The sequence below is a fragment of the Nanorana parkeri genome, unplaced genomic scaffold (genome assembly GCF_000935625.1).
Source record: "Nanorana parkeri isolate BGI_ZX_2015 unplaced genomic scaffold, ASM93562v1 scaffold247, whole genome shotgun sequence".
Taxonomy (NCBI): domain Eukaryota; kingdom Metazoa; phylum Chordata; class Amphibia; order Anura; family Dicroglossidae; genus Nanorana; species Nanorana parkeri.
The window spans coordinates 380,065-393,779 of NW_017306515.1; the positions used below are offsets into that span (position 1 = coordinate 380,065).

Consider the following 13,715-nt stretch of genomic DNA (forward strand, 5'->3'; position numbering starts at 1 on the left):
TATATATATATACTTTGTTGCTGGCACATGATTGGATGATGGAAGTCAGCAGGGCTTCACCTCATTCACTAAGCTAAAAAAAATGTCCTTGCACAGTGAACACTCTCTTGAAAAGTGAGCAGTCTATGTTCCTTTAGTAAATCAACCCAATTGTGTTCTACAGCACCCCCTGTCAGCTGGAAGTGAAATGTGTAAGAGAGGTCACACTTTGCAGCCAAGCAATTCATGGCATTACAAAAGCACAGAAACTTCATATATTAAGATTATTGAGAGGTTGATAAACAATATAAGTGCTAAGGGTTAGTCTAACCAGCAATCGTGTGTTCACAAAATGAGGGTTCATTTGCTAAAAGAATAGAGCATGTTCACTTAGCTTAGTGAATAAGGTGAAGCTGTGCTCGCGTTAAATACCCCAATCTTTTTTCTGTATTTTCCTTGCACAGGATTGGGTATTCAACATGGCTGCACTCTTTTTACTAAACTAAGTGAACATACACTTTGCAAAGTGAGCAACCTCTACTTTTATAAATAACCCCACGCCTTCAAAATTCAAAGGTCATTTTTCTCTCAAGAGATTGGAAATTTGTTGTGAACCTAAGGTAACTGGTCTAGCGCCAAATCTAGAAAATCCCCCAGTTTTTAAATTCGATGTCAAATGTTGTAGACATTTTATAAATTTCAGCACAAGTAAAACTCCACTGAATTTAATATATTGCCTATTACATTTCTATCGTAAGCTCCCCTTCCTAATCACTGTACAAGCTGATCCCTAAAGGTAAGATCATTGGTCACATGCATCTAAACATAACGCCTGTTTACTAATTTATCTCTTGGATGTCCATATAGTCTGACATTTGTAACTGCATACTACAGCATGCTTTGCAGGCCGCTCAGCAATAATTCTATTGGGGAAAACAAAATGGAAATCAAAAAAATGTTTATAGTAAGTGTGGGCAAATAAAATGAAATGCATTTATTGTATTAGCCACATCGAAACAGAAGTAAATATCACTGAGGAGGCTATTATGTATTCTTTGATGCAGAGTACAATCAGAAAACTTTTCCGTAACTATATATATATAAAAATATATATATATGTATTTTAATACTGTAATTGTATCTGACAATTACAATATTAAATAGTTTTGTGTGGATTTGTTTCTGTAAAGTTTCTAGGTTAACATCCTAACCTCATTGCTTCTACCTATCAGAATTAGTTGTCCACGCCCAGTAGCCTTTTTTATGCATTAAAAGGAACAGCAACAAGAGCAGTAAGGGTTTTGATGCAGGAAATACAGGGTTGGTTCTTTGGAGTGTGGGATGAAAAGTAGTTAATTGCTACTTATGTAAAAATATAATTTTTTAAGGTGTTCATTAAGACATTCTTGCTCTTTTTAGAACTCGCTGATCCTGTGATGAAGTGTTGAAAAGTACAAACATTCTATTCCATTAATAATATTTGATTTCCATTTTGTTCCCCCTAAATTCTGCTTTTTAAGAGTAATTGTATTTTTTATATTTTATCTTATTTTGTAAGCAATGTGAGTCCAGCTTGATCCAGCTAGATAGAAATTTAAATTGCTTTAAAACTGTCCTGTGTTGTTAATAATACATGCACTTATACTTTTGTCATCATCATGGATATTAGATGGAAGTCAAAATGCTCTACACAAATTGAATATACTATTGTATTAATCAGGGGCTATAAGCTTTATGCTTCCATATAGCGAACCAACAGAAATACCTATTCCTGTGCATTCTACATGTGTGTTGGGTAGTAGTTCGGAAGGGAATAGGCCTTTGTGAAGCAGTAGCAGTTGTGGACCAGACCTAGGGGCTTTAGTCACTTACCTGTGAAATCCCCAGCCAGTGCAAACAGTAGTTATACAGGCTACAATGATCAGGGTTTACTTGATATAGTCACAACTACTGAAATTAGTATGTTTAACCCCCTCCCAAATTCTATTGGGTGTATTTTTTTTTGCCCTCTTCCAAATCATTATTGCTTCATCTTGACAGTGGTCAGCTGGGTAAGAAGTGAGGGGAAATTCACCCGGGACATCCAACAGGGACATATAAGTTAAAGCCCAACAGAGAATCTGACTTTTTTCCACTCATACAAGACCTAAAGTAAACCTGACAATAATAACTATATTATTCAAAAAAATTGTTCTGTTACCTTTCCTAATGTAATGCTTCTTTTCACTGGGGCATAACCTTTCTTTATTGGCCACTGAGGCAGTCTCATTAGACATTGGAATGACAGTTGGTAAAGCATAGCTGTAAAGTAAAGATAAGTTAGGCCTTAGTAAAAAAAAAGAAAGGAAAATTAAATCAGAAGCTTATTCTGGTAAGATTTTAAAGTAAAGGGCAGGTTCACTTATAAAAAAAAAAAAAAAAAAAAAATTTGGTTGTTTGTACTCTAATAAGCAAAAAAGAAGACATTGCAATATATTATGTCCCTGTAGAAAAAAAAAATAACTTCATATTTCCCATCAATAGCAGTTAACATAAATCAATAAGCTGCACGGCAAAGGCACATCAATGGTAAATATCTACATTTCCGAGCATTCATCTAAACCTGCTGAGACAATATTATTACAACTAAAATCAGATAATCTAAGAAGCACTTTGGGTGGAATTTCCAAAAGAGATCTTCTTCTTCTTTGCTGATATATACATTTACATGGGTGTATGTTACACCAAGGGGCAGCTTAAAGTTGCTTTAATTGGAGCATTCAAGATGTTAAGAAGTACTAATAATTATTTTTATTGAATCTTTCCTTTATCAGATGAAATATTTTGTATCAAACACTTTTTTACTTGTGAACATAAATAGTTAAATTTTCACAGACCAAATTCCCGATAGTACTTCACACAACTAACAGGGTTATGCACAAAAGGGTGAAGAGTTTGGAGAAGGCAGGAGAAGTGAACAATCTAGGACAACATAGCTGAACTTGAAAGTGACCTACATTGGAGAATGTTTCCAGATCAGCTTTTTTGGACTAGATTGTTCACTTCTCGCTTCTCCAAACTCTTCACCCTTTTGTGAATAACCCTGTAACTATTTCTAATTGTCAGGTCATGACAAACTGGTGCATTGTTGACATTTTGCTTGGTTGGGTCTTAGAGGTATATTAATAGAAGATCATCTCCTAAAAAACAAAATAATTTCTTAGACTTCCTTGTTGCCCCTACTTCTCTTTGAGTATTACATATAACCAATATCTCAGTGAACCAAAGCAATTTAAACATCCCATAGCACTGCTTAAAGTGAATGTAAACCCAAGAATGCAAAATGTAATATATTGCAGCTTACCAGTCCTTAGATGTGGTAGCTCTATTAGTTTACACTCACTGTACTCTTTTTACAAGGGAGTAGCATCATCACCCCAGGACATGACTACAGAACACCCCACCTCCTTATCTCCATAAAAACAGGATGTTTTTTGTAGTCCACAGGCATAGTTGGGAACAGTGCTGACAAAAAAAAAGATTGCATCACAAGAAGTTCACAAGATTTCCTGTAAGATCACCGGTTAGTTTAATGTACCGATCGAACAGACATGACAATATGCTTTCAATGTTGTATTTAACAGAAACAAATTCAGAAAATCAAAGAGTTTTATTTTAAGGGTTTACACACACTTCATTTCCTTCAACTAGAATATTGCTGTGTGCTAGTCTCTGAAAACTGAGCAGGGAAGAATATACAGATTAAAACCAGCTTGCTTCTTGAAAATCAATTTATTATATCTGTGTGCATGCACGCTTGCTGAAGCCGTCTTAAAGAGATTTCATTTTTGCTCAATATGCTTACACCGCTTCCCTTCCAGCATCCATTTTGATTGTTTGCAGATTGTGTTGCATCGCATGGCTAATATATTGCTGTAGTCTTGAAAGAGTGTCTGTGTCAGTGAAAGCTGTTAAAAGGGGAACCAGTTGCTTACAGGCAACATTGGTGGACATTTTGTGAGGGAACATAATACTAAGAATGAACTTTATTTGTCTCTCTTTACAAAATGGCTACCTTCTATATGTAGACAATGGGTCAACTTGTATTGAACATGCTGGGCTAATGCCTTCTCTTTATTGTTTATTTGCAGCTCTGAAAGCAAGATGGAGAATAAAGCTGCCTCAGGGAAAGGTATCGACAGGGAGACATGTCTCTGAAGCTCTTTCGCAGTTTATTTTTACAAGAAGATGAGAAGAATATATATACTTAATACACTACGTGGGTTACCTATTCTGCAAAATCATCACATCCGCTAGCAGCGCAATACATAGCAGTGCAATATTTTTTTGGCTTACTCGCTGTCAGAGGACTCGTCTTGAAAAAGCCTTCCTGGCAGAGAAGAATTTTATTATTGTAATTTTATTTCACAAGGCATAGCTAGCAATTTGTACAGTTCCTTGTTGTGTTCATATACTGTACATTGTCATTATGGTCCATATCAAAACCAATGCTGTATTCAAAATGTGGCCGCCATCCTTGGCAGCACTGAGTTGCCCACTAGATAGTGAGCCTCACCCTTTCACAATTCTTATGTACTTGGCAGCAGAAAGCAGTAGAGGTGTACCATTCAACAGTTTTGATTTTACCAGGATTTTCTGAAACATTTGAGGTCCTGCAAGGGACAAGGCTTGGCAGATATGAGAATCGTGTGATCACATAAAGTCATACTGGGTGGAATTTGGTCAACTTTATGCTTTGCAATATTGGGAGTTAATGTTTTAGGGTAATGGGACCAGAAAAGAACCTCAAAGAGAGCCACCTTGTGTCATGCTTAGTTTGTCTTATGACATAAACAGGCCCGGCACCACCTACTTATATTGTAGTCAGCCTTTGATGCAGTGAAAGGGACATCCTATACGTTCTGTGTATACCAGCAGTGATATTATGGATATACAATATTAAAAGTTCTTACACCCTACAGTGTGGTAGAAGAGGAATAAAATAAAATGTTTCTGCTTATTGGTTCTACCTATACATGGCTGACTGCTCTGTGTGAAACAAATTGGAGCACTTAAACCTGTGGTTTCCCCATGTCAGGCCCCATAACAGCTTCTACCTTCTTTTTGCTCCCCTGCCACTTGTTGCACCCAGCAAAGTGACATACCCAGTACTTTCAAGTATGGAGAGCTTCTGATTTACTCACCTTCCTCTAACATGACAGCTGTGGTAAGTGACCACTCATCCCAGTCACATTGGGTAGAGGATCACTAAGGATCCCAGTCACATTGGGTAGACACAGAGCTCTGACCCCATGTAAGCTCCATGTCATGACTTGTCATGGGATCATACAGTTTTATTTTAAATCCAAGCTAAAAAAAACTCATGGGTACAAAAACATATACATTCATTGCTTGCTAAGTCTTTATTGAGTAAGGCCATTTTTTGTGACATCAGACTTACTCACAACTTGATTTCGTAAGTGGTCCAATTTGGCCAGCTAGCCTGCCAAACCACTCATCTCTGTAGAAGGACTCACTGTAAATTGTATCACCAAATGTATTTATTAAAGGGGAACTATTGCAATGTAATTGTTATATTAGTTATGTAAAGAAAATATATTAAGCTTTGCAACCTATTTATTTAGAAGACAATGTATAGTTTTGATTACAGTTAATGTTTTGTTGTTGTTGAGTATTTTGGGAAAAAAGTTTGTATGCTGTGACAGATCAGAATAACTTGCCCAGGAGGAGCATATGAAAAAGACTAGGGCTACATGAGTGATTTAAGTTGGTTGCTGAGAAATTTAAATGTTTGATTATCATCTCTTTAGTGGCACATGAATTATTTGTCAACAAGTGGTTAAAGCTCTCAGTAACAAGACATTAAAACTGCATGTGTAGCCTTAAAATAAAGCTGACCATAAAGTTTACAATATGAATGTAGAATCTCCTTTAGCTCTTCGAACATGCAGCACAAGGAACTTCCTAATTGGATATAGATTGATTAAACTGTTAAGGTGTCTCTCACATTACATAGTTTTGTTAAATGTTAGGGCTATTTCACAGCGGGGTGCAATGTGCAGTAAAGCGCATGTTTTCATGTGTTGAAGCACTATTTAAAATTGCACATCAGCATGAAAAAAATGCATTCTGCACCATTTTTTAAATGTAGCCCAATGTACAGAGCATATGTATCTGTGCATTCAGGGCAGCCATCAGAAATTTTGGGGCCCCTTACACGGCTTTAGGCCGGGCCCCCACCCGACGCTGGATGCAGGTCTTAATGACGCGCTGGATGCAGGGCTTAGTGACGCGCTGGATGCAGGGCTTATTGACACGCTGGACACAGGACCCACCTGAGAGTGACCCTGCAGAGCCCACCATAGATGCTGCACAGCCCATCTGCGACTGTCTATGGTGGGCTCGAAGGGGTATCAGGTGGGCTGGTCAGGGCTGCATCCCTCCACTCCCTCCTTTCCTTCCTTCCTTCCTAGCTCCTCTGACCTGCAAATATGGCCTTGTCTGCCGCCAGACCGGCCAGAAGTGACGTCACATCCGGCCAGTCTGACATCAGACGAGCAGCGTCGCTGATGGGGCCCCAGCTTGTCTCCAAGCCGCTGGAGCGGCAATGCTGGGGTCCTGCGCTGCTAGGGCCAGGCCTCCGCCTCCTCGCCCTTCAACGTCGGCCGATAGTCATGTAAGGGACCCCTTACATGAGTATCGACCATACCCCCCTGATGGCTGCCCTGTGTGCATTACACTGTGCGTTAATGCAGGTGCATTGTAGATGTGCATTAGGGTATAATTGATGTTGAATTGCAATGCACAGCTGCAGTGCATTACAGTAACAAGTGTCCCTGTGTGATCAAGAACTTAAGGAGATTTTACAGAGACTGCACAATCAGATTGCAACATTTAAGGTCAGTTTAATGGTTCTTGCTCACAAGACACTGCCCCCACTTGCCATAACTCTTTTTAAATGGGGCAACAACTGCTTTAAACCAGCAAGCAAGGGTAGCCCATTGTTAGCGGTGGATCTTGTTAGATAATATTCCAAAACAGGTTATATCTAAGCCTCTAAAAATGTAGAAAGACAAGTAATATTGTATTGTAACAAGGACATTATTATTTAGATGATATTATTAATAAAGTGCCAACTTTCTATGTAGCACTGTACTTCAAATAACAAAATGGTACAAATTACACATGTCCAGACAAAAACAAGTACAAAATCATGACAGAGAAGAAGACATTAATTATACAGAATATGTTACGAGCCCTAAATTAATTATAATCTTATTTCCCAAATGTCTTCAGTCTAAGTAAAAAACCATCTGTAATATTTACAACTTAAAAAAAACATTTTGTGCTACTCTCTGAAGAGATTTCATACACTTCTTCCTGCATACAAAATGTTCCTTGGGTTTCTAAAAGTAGACTAATAATTTTAAAATTGCACAAAGCCTTAAAGTGGACCCAGCTGCCTGGGTCAGTTTGCAGTTCAGAATTTAGTATTGTGAAAGCAGGTTGTAATATAGAAAGACACTACGATAAATGCTGGAATTCACCTAAAATTGAGCCGGCAGAATCTGATGTTCATGTTGTACTGTATAGAATATCCATGAGTAGGGGAAGACTGGGCTGGGGGACAAAACAGCATTTAATTTGCTGGGCTGGAGTGTGACGATTCCCCTCGGGGCCAGGCCGCCTCGGTGCTGCCGGCTTCCATGACGGCCGCTCCGTGTGCCACTGTGGAATGCGGAAGCCGCTCGACTTCCTGATTGTGAGGCGAGCGGCTTGCATTCCACGGTGGAACGCGGAAGTCACTCGTTCCAGCCGGCGCCTCCTCCCACATCCTGGGGCTATTTAAAGCCCCAGCTGAGGCAGCATGGCGTTCAACAATTGGGCTCAGAATGCCTGCTGCCTCCTGAACCCCTCATCACTGGACATCTACATCGCTCCACTTGGAGCCTATTACAAACAGTCAGCTGTCATAGCTATCCAAGATTGTGCTGATCTTTACGATTGATACCTGTTTGTGGGGAAAACCTATTGCTTATTGGGACACCAGTAGAATCATACTACATCAGCGAGATACAAATCCACCCTTGATCCCTATACCAAAACCTTGGTGGTGCTATGAGGAAATAGCCCATCTAATATTTCTGTTTAAACCCTGGCTATGATGCAAGAGTCTCAAACTCCCCCTTAAGACTGGGAGTGACGCCTGAGACTCACGCCTGAGAAGCCAAGTATTCAGAAACGCCATCATATCCCCTCCGCAGTTGAGCTCCACTGATATTACTTACAGTAGACGTGACATGGTGGCCCTGAGTAGATGTACCTCTTTCAGACATTTACATCATCTGGCATCACAAATTCTCCAACACCAACCTCCTTTGTGACTATGAGACCGATTGCTGAAAGCCACAATGTTGAATGATGCTGAAAATTGAAAAAGGTGTATTACCATCAACCATGATCTTCAGGAACACCAACCTTTGAGTATGCCCACCTATTATAGCAGCCCACCAAAATCTTTCTGTACCATGAAAGGAACAGTTTATAGACGTGTTTTCCTCCCAGGTCAAAGGTGCCCAGTCTCCTAACATCCACTACACAGAATAATTATTTCTATAGACATCAATAGACCTTAGCATGCATGTCTGCTGCTTTGCATAGGGCGGTTCCAGGGACTTCTTTTACAATTACAATTAGCCATCACAAGTACAACATTAACCTAGCAATGGAACCTTAGAAGGTCCTTCCAGACTCTTGGTATCCTAATTTAGCCACAGTATACTGCCTAAAGTGCAGCCTCCTACTGCCCAAAATGAAGTTTCTTTGGAGCAAAGTTAATGAACACTTGTCTACTGTTGTTTCATTTAGATAAGCCAGTGGTGGGGCCATCTGTGCACTCCTCCCGCAGAAGCTGAGCCAATAGGCATCATTCTCTAATGGCCAATAGAAATGGAATGCTTATAACGGTGTGCATGGAAGGCTAATGACAGGAGCAATCAGCTAATTTTGGAGGCAGTGACTTGAGCTGTTGAATATCTCCAAAACTTTCTCCCTTTCTGGCCAGTAGTAGCAGTCTTTTGTGTCACACATAGACTGTCAATGGCCTTTGGTCTGTCTTCTTTATGCATTAATAAATAATGGTAACTTGACAACTGTTTTACTTTATTAGCAAGGGTTTAATGTTGTTGGGTTTGATGTTGCATAAAAGTCTTCAGCACCCTGACACCTCTTGGTAAAATAAAACTAACATAGTGGCTGATGGTCATATACCCTGTGCTCTGATCCTTGACTGTATACAATGTGCCCTGCAGTCTGGCTCAACCCAGAGACTGAGAAGGGTTCGCATGGAGCAGTATTCTCTCAGTTTTCTCCCTTTACGCCTAAGCTAACATGTTGACATGATGATCACTCCTCTTTAATATACCTTTGTCTTGATTAATATATTGCTGCTCTAAAACACATCTGGTGTTTTTCAGATGGAATAATTAGTCACTATTTTGAATAATTTTTACATATTTTTGAATAATAAGTCTGGTTTTTATGTAGTCCAACTTCTATACTAGACTATAACTTAAGCTTGAGCCACAGTCACTGAATTTCATGACTAAGTTTTTTTCTTTACTTTTCTAGTACCAAGAGCTGACTAGCAGAGCAGCAATTCATTGGGTGCTGTCACCACAAATAATGGGTTATGCACCTTAAAAGGAACCTGCCCCTATGGCAAAATACGTTTATTAGAAGCAGATGGAAGCTGCCATTCTTATCAGAGAGATTCATCTTCCAGAGATAATTTTGATTGTAGCACGGTGTTTGTCCAGGAATTTCCCATGTTATATTCTAACATGTTAAGACTGAAATCGGGGTACTGCAGTGGCCGACTTGTTTTTAGGGTGCAGGCTCCAGAGCTACTATTATCATTTTAAGCTCCATTACTGAGTCACAGTCATAGGAGTTCACACTTCTCTGGCTCCATACTTGTTCGAGATTTAGGACTTCCGATTAAAAAAAAGTCAGCAAGCAACAGTTTACATAGTTCTATCCTGAGATGCTACCTTTCATGTGCAAATGTGTTTCAGATCCTTCTGTGTGGTATAGCTGATTGTTATGCAACAACAAGATTCCTGTGTTAAATTAGTTAAAATGGCTTTGGCTAGCTAACAACCTCATTTAATAAGGTACGATAGACAGCAATAATGTCAATGTCAACTACTGTGGATTACTAGATGTAGTACATTGCTTTTTGGCTAATTGAATATGTCAGCCTATTCTATTCAGAGACTGTATAATGGCTCTCATAGAGCACCAATATATCTGAATGGATGAATTGCAATAACAGTTTTCACATGTAGGGACATTGGTTTACATAGAGTTACTACAGGAGCACTGTACTTCACCTTCTCACCATACACATATAGCTGAACTCCAGGAAGATACAAAAATCAGATGTAAAAATACACCAAACACATTCTAACATAGAGTGCAATAAAACATAATGAAATATTTTTTTAAATACAGCTTAGCAACGTAAGTTAAGTAAGCAGTTAACTCGCTCTTAAATTTGTGTAATCCTCCTGTACAGGAGTGACAGGTTAGGTCCAGGTACACTGTGTTGGACTTGCTTTTGGCGTGTTCAGAGAACTTTGAGGCAGCTGTAATGGACCTCAGTAGGAAACACTCACAAAGCATATCTAATGCAGAGTTTAGGACCTGAACCCGGATCCATAATACACAGTTTAAAGAAGAACTACCCCCACACTGCGAGGTTTAAGTGCTCGTTTTAGTCTAGGAGTGAAAATGTCAAAGTTATACTCACCCGAAGCTTGCAGTCGGCTGGCTATTAGACCAGTCCCCAAAGCCTCTCTAGCTTTCTTCTACAGGACCAATCTAACAGCCAGTCGTCTGCAGGCTTCAGGTGAGTATAACTTTGTTATTTTTACTCCTAGATGAAACCGAACACTTAGCCCCTGCAGTGTGGGGTGGGTAGCCCCACATCAAGGGTTAAGATCATTTTTGCCCAGAGTTCTTCTCTAAATAAACTGAGGTCTGCATTTTTTAATGCAAAAACAAATCCCTATTTTGCTAGACCAAGTAGGGCTAGACTACACATATATTAGGTTGGTGCTACATAAGAGAGTTTTATTAAATCAGTCATGCTACTAAAATTGCTAGTGAGTAATTTCTAGGAGTAGAAATTGATCATGAAACACATGGCTCCCTTTGCAGTTTGCTACGCAAGTAGCATGTAGTAGCATCTTTTAGCAAATAATGATTGGAGCATTGTGTGATCATTGTACATTTAGCTTATTCAATAGGGAACCTTTTGTTGTATGTTTTGCTATTAGCTTGTTACTCCTAGAAGTTAACTGCTAGTGAATTAATTATCACAGTTAAGCTACAAAAAAATCCTTAGTTGAGCTCTTGCCCAATTGGGCAACTGCAGGTAAGCAGTTAAATCTCTCGGTTGTAGGAGATTAAAATTTTCTGATCAATGTAGCCTTTAGGCTGGATTCACACACACATACACCTTGCGGTGCCATTCATGTTGCATGGCACGGCACCACACATCCCCATTACACTGCAATGGTCCTGCGATGTAGCATACCACAACACCAAGATGTGAAATAAAATAAAAGGCGCAAGTCAAAGGGTGAACATGATTGGGATGTCTTACTGAAAGGCATGTTAACGCATGATATAACACAAATTAACACACACATTAACACACACATTAACACGCTTGAAGTTAACACCGCAGAGGTCTGAATCGGACCTTTGAATCTAAAGAGGTTGCAATGTACATATGTGCACACCTAGAGATGCCTAGTAGATGGGTGGAGCTTAAGGCACAAAGAAGGCGTGGTCTGCTCAATCTGATTATGTTACTTTTGCCTTGACTAAACAAGTTTTCAATTGCTTCTTTGGGCTGATATTGTCTTGGACTCTGTTTCATTGCAGTTTCAGTGGGAGAGAACTATTTTGCCAAAATGAATATATGCTAGTTTCAGAGACACTTTTCATGACAGTGTTATTATATGTAATTGTATGGCCATAAGGAAATAAAGTGCATTTAACTTTGAACATCTCCAGCAAACTGAATTTTTAAGACTTCTCTAATTTTTAACTGAAATGGAATGACCATGTGTGTTATCTGTAAGCACGATTGAATTTATCACCTGATGTTTTATCTTTGTTATAGTTGTTTGTACAGTTTTACCTGTCAATATATTTACCAAACTGTTTTAGAGTCTTGAAACTTCAGCTTGAGCCATGTCTTTCCACACAGATTTCCAATATATCCTGCTAATTTTTCCATAGCCGTACGTGAGCCTTATGGATTGAAAGATGCATTTTTATATTTATAATATAAAGGGTAAATCGGCTATAAGATAGGCAAGTTGGGTAAGATTAATGTGTAAATGATGCTCATGTGTACCACCAATCTGCTAATTTAAAGGGTCATTCCACCAAAAATGGTCAATTAATTTATAAATGGACTCTGGTGCACATGTTGACAGTGGATTGCAGTGTACCTTGTATCTTTCAGAGACTCTAACAGCATAATCTGACCACCAGAGTTCTCAGATCTTCTACTTTCTGTCCTGTTTCTCAAGAATCTCAATCTTTTTTAATAAATTCTATGTGATGCAAAATTAATGAAATCTAACAGGGATTATATAATGGTTTCATGTTGGGTGGATGGAACTAGGGACTTAGTGCAAAGCTCTCACCTCTAGGTCTCAGAGAGATCGGTGCTGCTGGGTGTTTCGGCCTTCTGTTATCTACCCATTATCTGTGTTTGTCTATTAAGTTCAGAGAAAGATGTGGGACAGTCAGTTACCCGCCTAAAATACTTGGCCAGAACCATGAATCAGTGACAGTGACAGGGGTCTCCCAATCACAAGAAAATCCCCAGGTATTCCCAATGGGAGGGGCCTCAACAATCAATTTGATGAGAGCCCTTCTGATGGAGCCAGAACACAATTTTACATACAAACATAGATCTGGCCTTGTTACGTTTTGGAATATGCATGGGTCTAGTCCAATGCAAGTCTTGGACTGGGCCCCTTTATTGAAAACTAAAGGATAATACACACCATAACACCCATTTTGTACGGTAATAGGTGCTTATGCACTGTATAAGTGTGTTGCTGTGCAATGCTATTTACTTGCATTCCCCCCCTCCCCCCAAAGCACTTATGAAGTGTGTTGCAGCGCACCTGTGTTATATTGCAGCTCTGTGTGCTCTATTTTGTTCATTCATTGAGGTGCATTCACAACCCATGTAAAAAGAATGGGTGAAAACACAATGGGGGAAATTTATAAAAAACTGAAGCAGACAAAATCTGGATGGCAACCAATCAGCTTCTCCATTTCATTTTCAAATATTATCTGAACAAACTGAAAAGAGAAGCTGATTGGTTGCCATGCACAGCTGCTCCAGATTTTATCTGCTCCAGTTTCGATAGGTCTCCCCCACTGTGTTTCAACAATCAAAAATGTATAAAGCGCATTGTGTTTTTGGTGTAAATGGTCCAATGGTATATTGTTTAAACTTACAGTGCTGCAGAGTGCACCTTGCAGAAGTCTTGGCACAAGATCCCCTATGGCAGGTATGGCAACACCCAATGACCATAATGGCAGTGCTGTTCTATGTTTCCACAGGTCATGTGATGTGTCATATACACTGAGTGGCCAGATTATTATGACCACCCCATCAGTACTTCGTTGGGCCACAA

At 39.3% G+C, this 13,715-nt stretch overlaps 1 protein-coding gene across 1 annotated transcript in view; it reads left to right on the plus strand.

The window, feature by feature from the left end:
- Window positions 1-4,683, plus strand: part of SLC4A10 (solute carrier family 4 member 10) — a 120,217-nt gene extending 115,534 nt beyond the window's left edge. Inside the window, exon 25 of the mRNA XM_018556695.1 lies at window positions 4,110-4,683. Coding sequence (XP_018412197.1) covers window positions 4,110-4,176 — 67 coding nt within the window. The 3' untranslated portion in view covers window positions 4,177-4,683. The remainder of the gene's footprint in view (window positions 1-4,109) is intronic.
- Window positions 4,684-13,715: the final 9,032 nt, after the last annotated feature.